This window comes from Triticum urartu, chromosome 1A (genome assembly GCF_056163025.1).
Source record: "Triticum urartu cultivar PI428250 chromosome 1A, HENAU_Tu73, whole genome shotgun sequence".
In the NCBI taxonomy this organism is placed as follows: Eukaryota; Viridiplantae; Streptophyta; class Magnoliopsida; order Poales; family Poaceae; genus Triticum; species Triticum urartu.
In genome coordinates this window covers 154,739,827-154,752,892 of record NC_141873.1, presented here as the reverse complement: position 1 = coordinate 154,752,892, position 13,066 = coordinate 154,739,827, and the positions used below count along the sequence as shown (strand labels likewise).

Genomic DNA, 13,066 nt, shown 5'->3' with positions numbered 1-13,066 from the left:
ATTCCCTTCAGGCCGGTCTTTTGGGATGTAGTGGGCTCTTTGCTTATACTGGAGTGTCCGATGCGCACCGAAATCGTCCGAACATATGCCAATGGACCGGGAGCTGAGCCTAGGCTGCTAACAAGTGGTACCAGGGCTGGGCCCCACGCCATCCTAAGGGGGCTTCTCTAGGGGGGTGGGGTGTCAGGAACCTGACCTTGGGTAGTGCTAGTGACTTTAGTCTCACCTTGAATATAGGAGGAGGTTAGGAGCTCCTTATAAGGGAGAGTGCCATATTCGCTTCAGGCCGGTCTTTTGAGATGTAATGGGCTCTTCACTTGTACTGAAGTATTCGATGCGCACCGAAAATGTCCGAACATATACCAGGAGCTGGGCCCAGGCTGCTAACAAAAAATGGCTAGACAGTCGACGTCACGGGGCTCCACGTACCACTTGTAGTCAAAGTACGAGCTTATCGTCACCTCCAGCAATCAGCAGCCACCCGAAGCCTTCTTTGCCCCAAATCTTCGGCAATAGCCAGTGCATTCCGGCAAGCAATTGCCTCCATCGTTGTCGGATCGGTGAAGCCAGCGTCGATTACGCGGGACGCTCCCAAGAAGCTGCCGTCCGCCGCCACCGCCCCTCGAGCCTGCTTCTTCGCAGGAGAGCATCGACATTGACCTTGACACAGCCCATAGGGGGCGGGATCCACTTCGGCCGGCTCGCACGAGCAGCAGGTACCAATTCGTTGCCCCTCTTCTGTGATGCAGTTGATTGTTCTTATAGAAATCGCTGAACCAATCCGTAAGTTGACATTGGACTTTGATATGCCTCTTCCGTGGATCGCTGAACCAATCCCACATCATGACTACTATTTTCACAAACTCTTCCTGCAACAGTGAGTCGATTAGATTGAAGATCAACTGTTTAGCATCGGTATCTTGTGTGCACGCAAGATGTTTGACAATATGCTCCTCTGCCGGGACATCATACACTCCAGGAGTGCAATATGACGGCAAGTCTTTAATGACGTCAGCATTACACTATGTAATGATTTTACTATGTCATCCAAATATCTACCTAAAAAGAAAACTGTCATCAATATTTTCCGGTATTTTTTCTTCTGTTTTTTAGCATTACTTTGATGCATATGATTTTTTATCCATAATAAAAAGGTGAACTATGGATATATCTTTTGTTCCGTGATCAGAATTTTTAGTTCACTATAGTCACGAATTTCTTTTGCTGAATTTGGCCATCTTTTCGTTCAGCAGTTACATTTTTTTTGTTTAACATAGTCAAATCTTTGGTGTGTTGCAATCACGTGTTGAAAAATGTTTTGTTCACTGCAGTAAAATGTTTGCTTATTCTAAATTGTCTATTTGTTGTATTCAATATTCGGTTCATAAAAACAGAAACGTGTGGTTTTCTCTTAAAAAACACAAACATGTGGTTCCAACATGTGTCGTAAAAAATAAGTATTTTCAGAAATTTCACTTTTGGGAGGCTTGTATGCAATCTAGCAAGCAACAACCGTAGCCAACTTGTTTTTTTTTCGAAAAGGGGGAGATCCCTAGCCTTTGCATCAGAACGATGCATACGGCCACATTTATTAATAAGCAAATAAGTTCATCACATGTCTTGAAGTCTCAAACAAACGAACCCAAAAAATGCTCACAAAGAGCGGAAGAGTAAAAGTAAAACCACAACCGGCTGGCAAAATAAAGATTGGAAAACTAATGGCCTATCATATTACATAACCGCCATCCAAACCGGTTGAAAATAACCCGTTCTACCATCTCCCATCGGATAAATCCAGTAACCAAACGCTCCCTGGCCTCCGTCGGAGTGAGTAGCGACCACATACGGATCAATGCAGTGGCTCGGAAGATAACCTGCAAAAAATGAGTATTTGTTGTTCTGTTAAAAACCAAATCATTTCTGCAGTTCCAGACTGCCCATAATAAAGCACATACTCCTACACGAATGTGTCTTGCTGTTATGGAATCTATCCCGTCAAGCCACGTCTCAAATAATGTGTTGATAATATTCGGAGGAGTAATATTAAAAGCTATGTGAACAGTCCGCCATAAATTTTTTGCCAACGGGCAGTCAAGAAAGAGGTGTTTGATGGATTCATCCCGGTCACAAAAACTACATTTTTTAGATCCAGTCGAGTTGCGTTTTGCCAAGTTGTCCTTAGTTAAAATGACTTGTTTGTGTACAAACCACATAAACACTTTAACTCTCAAAGGTACTTTGACATTCCAGACATGTTTCGAACTAGGAATAGAGCTAGCGTTGATAACATCCAGATACATGGATTTAATCGTAAACTCTCCATTCCTAGTTAGCTTCTAGCACAACTGATCTGGTTGTTGAGAAAGCTGCACATCCATCAATCGTCTCACCAGATGAAGCCAAGCTTCCCAAGGGTTTCCGGCTAGCGTTCTCCTGAAGTGGACATTGAGAGGAGTGGACTGAAGTACTGTCGCAACGAAGGCGTCTCTCCGTTGAACAATGCTATAAAGAGAAGGATATTGAAGCGCGAGAGGTGTTTCCCCTAGCCATGTATCCTCCCAAAATCTCGTAGAGGTACCGATTCCGACTATAAACTTTGTCCTATTGAAAAAAACTGATTTAACTCTCATCAGTCCTTTCCAAAAAGGCGAGTCCGTCGACCTCACTGTCACCTGGGACAAAGTTTTGGAATGAAGGTACTTATTACGGAGAATATGTGCCCATGTGGCCTCCGTCTCTACAGATAGCTTATACAGCCACTTGCTGAGAAGACATCTGTTATTCACCTCGAGATTTTCGATACCTAGGCCCCCTTGGTCTTTCGGTCGACAAATAATATCCCATTTAGCAAGTCTATATTTTCTCTTCAGATCATCACCCTGCCAGAAGAAGTGGGAATGATAGAAGTCTAGTCTTTTCCGAACTCCAACTGGTACCTCGAAAAAAGACAAGAGAAACATGGGCATACTCGTGAGAATCGAATTAATGAGAATTAACCGGCCCCTGTATGACATTAGCTTGCCCTTCCAGCAGCTCAGTTTCTTCTCAAATCGATCCTCAATGCACTTCCATTCTCCGTTTGTTAGCTTACGATGGTGAATTGGTATATCCAAATACGTGAAAGGTAAGGCCCCCAATTCATACCCGAACAATTGTTTGTACGCCTCTTGTTCCTTATTGGCTCTACCAAAACAGAACAATTCACTTTTGTGAAAGTTAATCTTTAACCCGGTCAATTGTTCGAATAAGCATAACAACAACTTCATGTTTCTCGCTTTTGCCAGGTCATGCTCCATGAAGATGATAGTATCATTGGCGTACTGTAGGATAGACACACCTCCATCAACTAGATGAGGTACCAGGCCACCTACTTGACCAGCATCCTTAGCCCTTCCTATTAGAATCGTCAACATGTCGACTACTATGTTGAACAGAATAGGTGACATCGGATCTCCTTGTTTCAGGCCCTTATGTGTTTGGAAGTAGTGACCTATGTCGTCATTCACTTTAATTCCAACACTCTTTTTGCGTGAACGATTCTACCTGGCGATCAAAACCTTTCATGCGCAAGGCCTGTTGAAGAAATGGCCATTTGACTTTATCGTACGCTTTCTCAAAATCCACTTTGAAAACAACCCCGTCTAGTTTTTTCGTGTGAATTTCATGGAGCGTTTCTAAAAAACATTTATATAATATAAAAAACATTATATGAGGTTGAGGTTGGTTTATGAAGAAAGAGATAAATTATTAAGCCAGATAATTATTGGACACACGAAATGGAAAATAATATAAATAGGAAATGAGGCTCCAGTTACATTTGTTGCTATAATATCGACAATGTTGTCTCACAAATCAGGATGCTAATGAAATACAAAAACAATTTGGAGTTATAAGATACACAAGTTTGAGGGAAGAGAATAGGTATACTGATCCATCAGAATATGAATTCGGTATGAGATGCCTATGTTTTCCGAATTCGGTATGACATACTTAGCATCTCCTCTCTTGCTGTGTTCAAATGGTCCCTTTTTATGTCGCCCCTAAGGAGAGCAACTATAGAAGACACCATATAAGCACTTAAACTATAAAAAGAACTACCATTTTAAAGGTTTATGGTCAAAAAATCCACTTTAGCAAACGCCCAATATCATCCTCAATCTGTAAAAAAAATTGGATGCACTCTAAAACACCTTCTTAAACTGTAAATGTGAGTTTTAAAACCAAAATTTAGGGTGCACTCTATATCTCCCAATGCATGAAGGGTGGGAAATTTACGACCAACCGCTCACCTCTCAACACCTTCTTCCCTTCCGGCCGACCGCTCCTCGCCAGGCTGCTGCCTACTCCGCCCATTTCATGCCACCAAACCATGTCCATACGCGAGCACCATGAGCGATGTCGGCCGGCCAACAAGTGGCAGCGGCAGCTGTCGAAGGCAGATTTGCGCGTGAGAGGTGTTAAGCTTCAAGCACTAGCCAATGCAACCACAAGTCTGAACTGATGAAAAGGGCTAGTGCAATCTACATATATTGTAACATCCCCTCTCACGTGTGATGGGGAAGACAAGTCAACACATGCAACCGGAAGAGAGTGACGGCGCGCGAAACTCACGTATGACTCAAGAGGCCACTATGTGGACACAAAGGGGGGGCTACTAGCATTTTTTAATAAATTGCGAAAGTCAGGATTTGAACTCAAGACCTTAGCTTTGATACCATGTTAAGCTTCATGCACTAGCCAACACAACCAAAAGTCCGAACTGATGGAAAGGGCCAGTGCAATCCACATATACTGTAACAAGAGGGAGCGGGGAAGAGGAATTGAGAGATGCCGCCCGTCGAGCAGCCGCTCGAGCCTCACTCACAGATGGCCATTGGCACGTAGGCCACTCCCTGCTGCTGCTCCCCCCCCCCTTGGTCATTCCGGTGCGTCACCATCAATACCGGCTCCAAGATAGCGGTGGCGCACCATCCTCGACCGCAAGGCCACTGGCTTCACTCTGGCGCGGTGCCGCCACCTCCCAAGCTCTTATTCGTGCCACCAAACCATGTCCATATGCGGGGACCATGAGCGATGTTGGTCAATGAGTGGCAGCGGCAGCTGCCGAAGGCAGATTTGCGCGTGAGAGGGAGCGGGGAGGAAGAATTGAGAGATGCCGCCCTTCGAGCAGCCGCTCGACCCTCGCTCGCAGATGGCCATTGGCACATAGGCCACTCCCCGCTGCTCCCTCCCCTCCTCCCCTGTCGCTCCAGTGCATCACCATCAATACCGGCTCCAAGACAGCGGTGGCTCACCATCCTCGACCGCAAGGCCACTGGTTTCACTCCGGCGTGGTGCTGCCATCTCCCAAGCTCTTATTCGACCGAGGAAATCCGTCTAGGCGCATGCCAACAACTTGCCCTATCCTTTCTTCCCAGCGGGTGGCAGTAGCATGCAGTGGCCAGCTGTAACGAGGCAGGGTGGATCAGGGGCGGTGACGGACAAGACGAGGTAGAGCAAGAGGGTGGCGGCTCGAATTGGGTAGCGGAGCGCAGCAAGGAGACACTACCACAGGTGACGGTCCCTGGGCCCGTCAATGCGGCCCCGTCCATCACATATCTAGTAACCCATATATTACGGGCCCATATTTTCTGCCCGTCACATACATTAATTTTGGAGTTAATTACATCCATGATACATAAACGTGCTTGGAGATAACAGAATCATACATAATCTTGAAAATTAGTGAAAAGTGGTACACTAACTCAGATTCAGGTAACAAATTCATACAAAACTGTATGAATCAACCCACAGGCCATTGTTTATTTACAAAAAGAACCATGAAGCTACATGAATTTGTACAACAAAGATCCTAGCCTTAAAATTCCCAAATCTACCGATGTGTTCGTCGCAGCAGAGGGCGGCTGCCGCTAGAGCCCAGCAGCGGTCAAGCACATCCACCAGCAGCAGCAGAAATAAGAAGAGGCAGCCCCGGAGGGTCATGCTGCACGACCCGCCCGCCGCGGAGGAGCCCTTCGATGGCGCCGCGATGGCGGGGTCTGGCGAGCCACGCAAGAGGTAGCCATCGGTGAGCGGCGATGGGAGAGAGAGCGGGGTGTGAAGAAGTCCCTCCAGCGGCGGCAATAGGAGACCGAGGCGGTCGTGCAACAAGAGTCAGGCGCCGCCCGGGCCACTGCAGTTCAGCGTGGTGGTGACCAGTGGGTACAATGAGATGTGGGTTTGGGCAGACCGGGAGGTCCTGCCTCGCTGGTGAGGTGTACGACCCGGATGTTTAGATCACCTGTGCGAGAAGCCACGAGTCGATAAGAAGGGAAAAAAGAAAAGAAAAAAGGAGGTACCCACTGCCTGGTGGGGCCTATGCAGTAGAGGAAATATACAGCCTTAGTTTTTGGATGTTTGACTTCGTGGTCCACTACTATTAGAGTCTCTAAAAAAATTCTAGGGTACACTGCAAAATCATTTTAGGGGCTTGAACTATTGGGTATCTGCTAGAGTTGTTTTTATAGATCTCATTCTTTGAGCCAGTTCTCACAAGAAAAAAAACTACTAGGTAGAATCAAATTCTGATGTATGCCCTGCTGATATTTTGACAACCCGGTTAAATACTTAAATAGTTAACCATTGTAAATAATTGTAATGCACTTGTTCGTTTGCTTTACTCGTATTCCTGGTTGTGTGATTGAGACATCCAATCAATGGTTTGAGACACTAACAACTGTAAGCTGAATCCTTTGGGCCTCTCCATTTGCGTAGTTTCCTATCATGATTTGCTAGTGCATGGTACATGTTTTGAAATCACCTCATCAACGCATCTAAGAAATAAGGAAAGTGCACTATTCTAGAATAGCCTCGGCATCCGCATCAAAATTCATGGAATTTTCTATTTTTGGTATAACATTTTTGTTTTCTGTTTTCTGATTTTTGAGTTAGTAGTAACTTTAACAAAAACGAAAACCATGTGCAAGTTTAAAAAGTTACACATAACTGTTAGAAAAAAAAAATTGTTTTCAACTTTGGAAAGTTAATAGTAACATTCAAAACTTATGTTTAACTTTTTTAATAATTATGTATAACAGTGTAACTATGTTGACTGACAAATAAAGAGTTTTTCTTATTTCTCGGTTAACTGGGAGATAGATAGTAGACCCTAATGTTTTATGTCTTAGGGTAGTTTTGTATCTAAAGGGTACTTCATTTAAAAAAAATTAGGCTCAAAGTGAGTATGCCAACAATAAATTAATTAACGTGCCTAAGCTGCTGTGCAAGAATAGTATGCTAAGGGCACTCCAATGAGGCCATGGCAACGTCCCATAACTTGTGCCAACTCTGCAAAATCTTACGTGCATGAGAGAGAAATAAGAAAGAAAAGAGAGGTTGTATGTTAGATAACCAGCAATAATAACAAATATAAATTTCCCTTGCTCCTCTCATTGTAGGTGTGGTCTGAATAGAATACAAAATACAACAACAATTTATTGACAAACTTGCATAAAGATAATATGGTGGACACAACAACCTTTTTTTTGTAATTAATTAGAGTTCCACATTAAGAAAATAGCTAGCTGGACACTCTTAAGGCACAATGCAAAGTGGAGCACCTATACCCATGTTTTGCCCCCCCACCCCCCCTGTTTTATATTTACTCGTATTCCCAGTTGTGTGATTGAGACATCCAATCAATGGTTTGAGACACTTACAGTTGTACTCTCTTCGTTCCAAATTACTCGTCGCAGAAATGGATGTATCTAGAACTAAAATGCATCTAGATGCATCCATACTTGCGACAAGTAATTCGGAACGGAGGGAGTACAATTGTAAGCTGAATCCTTTAGGCCTCTCCATTTGCGTACATGTTCTGAAATCACCTCATGAATGCATAATATTTTCTATTTTGCTATTTCTTGGGCATCTAAGAAATAAGGAAAGTGCATTATTTTTAGGAATAGCCTCTGCATCCGCATCAAAATTCATGGAATTTTCTATTTTTGGTATAACATTTTTGTTTTCTGATTTTGGAGTTCTAGTAACTTTAGCAAAAACAAAAACCATGCGCAAGTTAAAAAAGTTACAAATAACTATTAGAAAAAATGTGTTTTCAACTTTGGAAAGTTAATAGTAACATTCAAAACTTATGAGTAACTTTTTTTAATAATTATGTGTAACCATGTTGACTGACAAATAAAGAGTTTTTCTTATTTCTCAGTTAACTGAAAGATAGATAGTAGACCCTAATGTTTTATGTCTTAGGGTAATGTTGTATCTAAAGGGTACTTAATTTAATAAATTTTAGGCTCAAAGCGAGCATGCCAACAATAAATTAATTAACGTGCCTAAGCTGTTGTGTAAGAATAGTATGCTAAGGGCACTCCAATGAGGCCATGGCAACGTCCCGTAACTTATGCCAACTCTGCAAAATAGTTCGTGGATGAGAGAGAAATAAGAAAGAAAAGAGAGGTTGTATGTTAGACAACCAGCAATAATAACAAATATTATTATATTTTCCTTGCTCCTTCTCTCATTGTAGGTGTTGTCTTAATAGAAAAAAAAATACAACAACAATTTATTGGCAAACTTGCAAAAAGATAATATGGACACCACAACCTTTTTTCGAGTTCCACATGAAGAAAATGGCTAGCTCAACAACCAACCACCTGCTATACCCATGTAAGTATGTAATCTCCATGGTTCAGTTTTTTTTAATATAAAGGCAGTGGTAGTTTTCTCTCACTGTCATTCAAGGTTCAATAAAAATGCAAAGTTGGAGCATTTGGAAGGGCCTTAGAGCATCTCTAGCCGTTGGAGCCCTCAAGAATACCACCGAACCAAAAAAGTTGATGCCAAATGCTTCATCCGGCGAAATAGAAGTGCGTGGGGAGGGCATCTTCCCAGCCACACCCCACCCCAACCAAAAGTTTGTGAGGGAAATGATTAAGTGGGCCAAGAAAAAGGACATGTGGAGAGATACGATTCGCCGAAACTTCCGCCGGCGCCCCCAAGAGCCCCCCAACATGCTGGGTTTTGGTTGGGTTTGCCGGCGCTATTTTGACGTCCTGGGGCGCGCTGGGGCGTGGCCGGGCCATTTTTCGGCAAAAAGCACTGTCCGAGTCTCTTAGAATGATGGGTTACTTATCTTATAGGGATGATACAAACAGTGCTACTTTGGAATTTGCTCGTTCCTTTCTGCTATAAACAATTTGGCAAAACCTGAAGCAGAATTAGAGCGAAAGAAATTATGTCTGATGAGCATACACTTGGATTACAAAAGAACTAGAATGAGTAACAAAAGAACTAGAATGAGTACAACATCAGATGAACGATGTAATTCTATCCAAGATCAATCTTTGCTGAATTCGACGAAAGTCGCAGTGTATGCAATTACAACCTCCTTTTTGAGGGTCTTACGCATGAGGAATCTTTGAGATTCCCTAAAGACTTGGTGTTAAGATCGTAGAAATGAGGGGATCGCACTAGACCACCAGCACCAAACCGACCATGGCGAAAGTTACCACGCACATGGGTTGTCGACAAACCACGTGCAGACTTTAGGGAAACTGGGAATAATCAAGACTTCTTCCTCTCTCAGTCATGGAAAATCTGCAGGCACACAACCATTAATTAATCAGTAGAGGTACATTTTTTGGATCACCACATGGTCATTCTGTAGCTTGCTAGCGACTTGATCCAGTGCATGTGCTCTGTAGCTCAGATCGGCATCAGCTGCAGAGGTGTGCTCGTCTTATACATGACAGCATCTCGTTGACGCCAGGAAGCCACACTCCGGCAGCTGCAGCGAATTTATGCAGGTCGAGGCTAGCTGAGATCCATGGCGTCGAGCAGGGCGATCTTGGCCATGGGCCTCCTTGCCGCCGTGCTGTCCCCCGCCTTGTCAAAGCGGTCGTTTATCTCCATGCCAGCCGACGTGAGTAGTCCTGTGACCCTGGCCAACGGCCTCTCCTACGGCTACCACGCCAACTCCTGCCCGCAGCTGCAAGACATCGTGTGGCCGATCGTGGAGAGCGCGGTCCTGGGTGAGGTGGCCATCGCCGCCGGCCTCCTCCGTATCTTCTTCCACGACTGCTTTCCTCAGGTAGGGGGAGACTCTTGATTCCACTTTGAACTGCTCGTTATTTGTGTGTTTCTGCTTCAGCCTAACCGGCGGCACTTCAGGGATGCGATGCGTCCGTCCTTCTGACGGGACCCAACAGCGAGCGGGACCTGCCGCCGAACCAGACGCTGCAGCCGCGTGCGATGCAGCTCATCGAGGACGTCCGCGTCAAGGTACACGCCGCCTGTGGCGCCACCGTCTCCTGCGCCGACATCATCGCCCTCGCCACCCGCGACGCCGTCTTCGTGGTACGTGCACACGTCGGTCGCTGCTGTTGTACTGTACAACGAAAGCATCTCCCTACCTCACTCGCGAAAGAACCTATGCAGGCCGGGGAAAGCGAAATGTTCTACTTCTACGACCTGCCGCTCGGCCGGTTTGACAGCCTCGAGCCGGCTAATAGCAGCGCCGTCTTCGACCTCCCGCAGTCCACTGCCGACGCCGACACGCTCATCAACGCCTTCAAGAGCCGCAATCTCGAGCCCATTGACCTCGTCGCGCTCTCTGGCGCGCACACCGTCGGGAAGGCGCACTGCAGCTCCTTCAACAACCGCTTCTCCGAGGACGCCGACTTCGCCAGGAGGCTCGCCGCCAACTGCTCCAGCGACCAGAACCGGCTGCAGGACCTCGACGTAGAAACCCCCATCGTGTTGGACAACCAGTACTTCAAAAACCTGATGGAGGGAAAGGGGGTGTTCACCTCCGACCAAGTGCTCATCAGCGACGGGCGCACCGACTGGGCGGTCAAAGGCCTCGCCGAGAACAAATGGTGGTTCTACAGCCAGTTCCGTGACTCCTTGGTGAAGCTGAGTCAGTACCAACCCGGAGGAAACGTGGGCGAGATCCGCCGCAACAGCTGCTTCGCGCCCAACGGACAGAGCATTCCCGCCACCGCCGGTGACGAGGGGTTCGCAGCCTCTGCTTGAGTTCACCGCTGACTACGGGATCGTCGTTTAGTTTGCTTGTAGTAAGAGTATAAGCTAGTGTGTGCTGTGCTTCGTTCAATCCTCTTTCGTGATGGCTCAGAACACGTTTGAAACAGTTGCACGGGGTTTGTTCCAATAAGACTGGTCGTAATGGAAGTATCATAACTAGTATCATGCATGCCAACTAGGCAATTTAGATGATGTGGCATAGAATTAAATGAAAAAAGAAAAGGTTGAGTATCATATTATGATATCGTATCATAATAAATGATACACTACTATATGTCATGCATGACAATAAATAAAGTCATTTACGATACTACTATATAATACTATGAATTAGAGAGGTAGTATCATACACTAGTATCATATGCATGATACTAACTTATGATACTACCCATTACAAGCAGCCTAAGGTGGTGTTTGGTTCTCTAGAAGTAGGACTTTTTCTAGTCCCAACTAAAAAGTCTCTAGTCCCTAAAAAGTCTCTCCTTGTTGAGCTTATTAAATGACCATATTGCCCCTAGTATATAGGAAAATAACAATCAAATAACACCATGGGGTGGCGGGCCAATGGGTGCATTGAGGGGTATTGTTGGAAAAGTCTTCAAAAGTCCCAAAAAGACTCTCCTTGAGAGTCTTCTTCATTTAGTCTCAAATGCCTAGTTTAGTCCCTAAAAAGTCCCTCCCGTTTGATAAAAAAGTCTCTAAGAGGGACTTTTTCTAGTCCCTACATAAAAAAGTCCCTGAAAACAAACATCCCCTAATACTACACGGGCTTTTACAGGCTCTTTACATAATTTACCAAACAATAACTCTGCCCCCTCGGGGGTGGGCTCCGTTCCACCTCCTAATTCCAATAGCAAACGTCCATGTTGCCAAGTCCGTTGACACCGTGAACAATTCCTCCGTGGCATTGCTCGAGTTTGTTCACTCAGGTTTTGTTTTTGGTTTGCGCACCATGGAGAGATTATGTGGATGAACTATGTAATCTTGTTTCCGATCGAGATGTCCTGTTTTGATATAAACTTTTTGGTACTCGATGACTTGGATGTATTTTATCTTTACTCTTATAAAAATCTGAGTTGGTGATGATGGTGTGCCTGCCATCTTGCGATATAGGTTGTCAGATCTATTTTGCAAAAAGATACCCGTACCTCTCTTCACATTTGCAGATAAGCCCTTCCATCATTCATCCTTATCTCCCACAATCTCATTATTGAGCAATTAAAAAAGGAAGCCAATGTAGCACGCAAAGGAATCCCAATAGCCGACACGAAATGCTTGTTCTGTGGTAAGGCTGATGAGGACGGAGCACACGTGTTCATAAAATGCAAGTCAGCGAAGGAAGTGTGGAGGGACCTTGCCATGGAGAAGGAACGTATGGAGCTGGAGACTATTACGTCCGTGCATGGGATGATAGATTATCTTTGGGGTCTCGATGAAAGAAAGCGGCTACACGTGCTCACCTTTTGGTGGTTGTGGTGGTCAAATAGGAACAAACTCAGAGAGGGAGAGTTGCCTCTTGCGGCAGCAGAAGTGGCGAGGCGAACCAGAAGCAATGTTCTCGAATACCTATATATCTTTGGGAAAGTAGCTGTCAAGGATAACCCAGAGAGATGGCGACCTCCGATGGAGTCTGAGTACAAGCTAAATGTGGACGGATCCTTTGTGCCTGGTCAGCATCACGCCGGATGGGAAGTTGCGGTAAGATCAAAAGAGGGCAACCTGCTATGTGCCCGGGCAGGGAGAAGTGACAACGTAAGTGATGCCTTTGCTGCTGAAGCTATAGCTATGTCACATGCGATCAATATGGCAGCCGAGCTCGGTATGGTTCGAGTAGAGTTTCAGACCGACTCACAACTACTGGGTGAGGTGTTGGATCTGCGCAGGGTGGATTCTTCAGCGTACGCAGCTGTCATCGAGGACATGAATACCAATTGAAGCTCTGGTTCTCTCACTTTTACATCTCTGTTTGTCGTCGTAGCGCGAATTCTGTCGCTCATGAACTAGCTAGCCTTGGTCGTTTGTGTGA

General features: G+C 45.2%; 1 protein-coding gene across 4 annotated transcripts; it reads left to right on the top strand.

Moving 5' to 3' along the window:
* Nucleotides 1–417: 417 nt before the first annotated feature.
* Nucleotides 418–11,205, top strand: LOC125530283 (peroxidase 42). 4 transcript variants are annotated; one of them, XM_087516314.1, is made up of 4 exons: nucleotides 427–716; nucleotides 9,707–10,087; nucleotides 10,168–10,353; nucleotides 10,435–11,205. In XM_087516314.1, exons 2-4 carry the CDS (start codon nucleotides 9,824–9,826, stop codon nucleotides 11,029–11,031), a joined length of 1,047 nt encoding a protein of 348 aa, XP_087372440.1. In that variant the 5' UTR covers nucleotides 427–716; nucleotides 9,707–9,823; the 3' UTR covers nucleotides 11,032–11,205. The 4 variants fall into 4 exon arrangements, with proteins under 4 accessions (XP_048550637.1, XP_048550635.1, XP_048550634.1 ...); XM_048694680.2 differs by having other exon boundaries at nucleotides 418–716; nucleotides 9,767–10,087; nucleotides 10,168–11,205; XM_048694678.2 differs by having other exon boundaries at nucleotides 419–716; nucleotides 10,168–11,205.
* The last annotated feature ends 1,861 nt before the right edge of the window (nucleotides 11,206–13,066 follow it).

Excerpts from the sequence above, each read along its gene's own strand:
- LOC125530283 (XM_048694680.2), top strand. The coding sequence starts at position 9,824 with ATGGCGTCGAGCAGGGCGATCTTGGCCATGGGCCTCCTTGCCGCCGTG. Across the intron at positions 10,088-10,167 it reads TCCACGACTGCTTTCCTCAG|GGATGCGATGCGTCCGTCCT; the intron begins GTAGGGGGAGAC and ends GCGGCACTTCAG.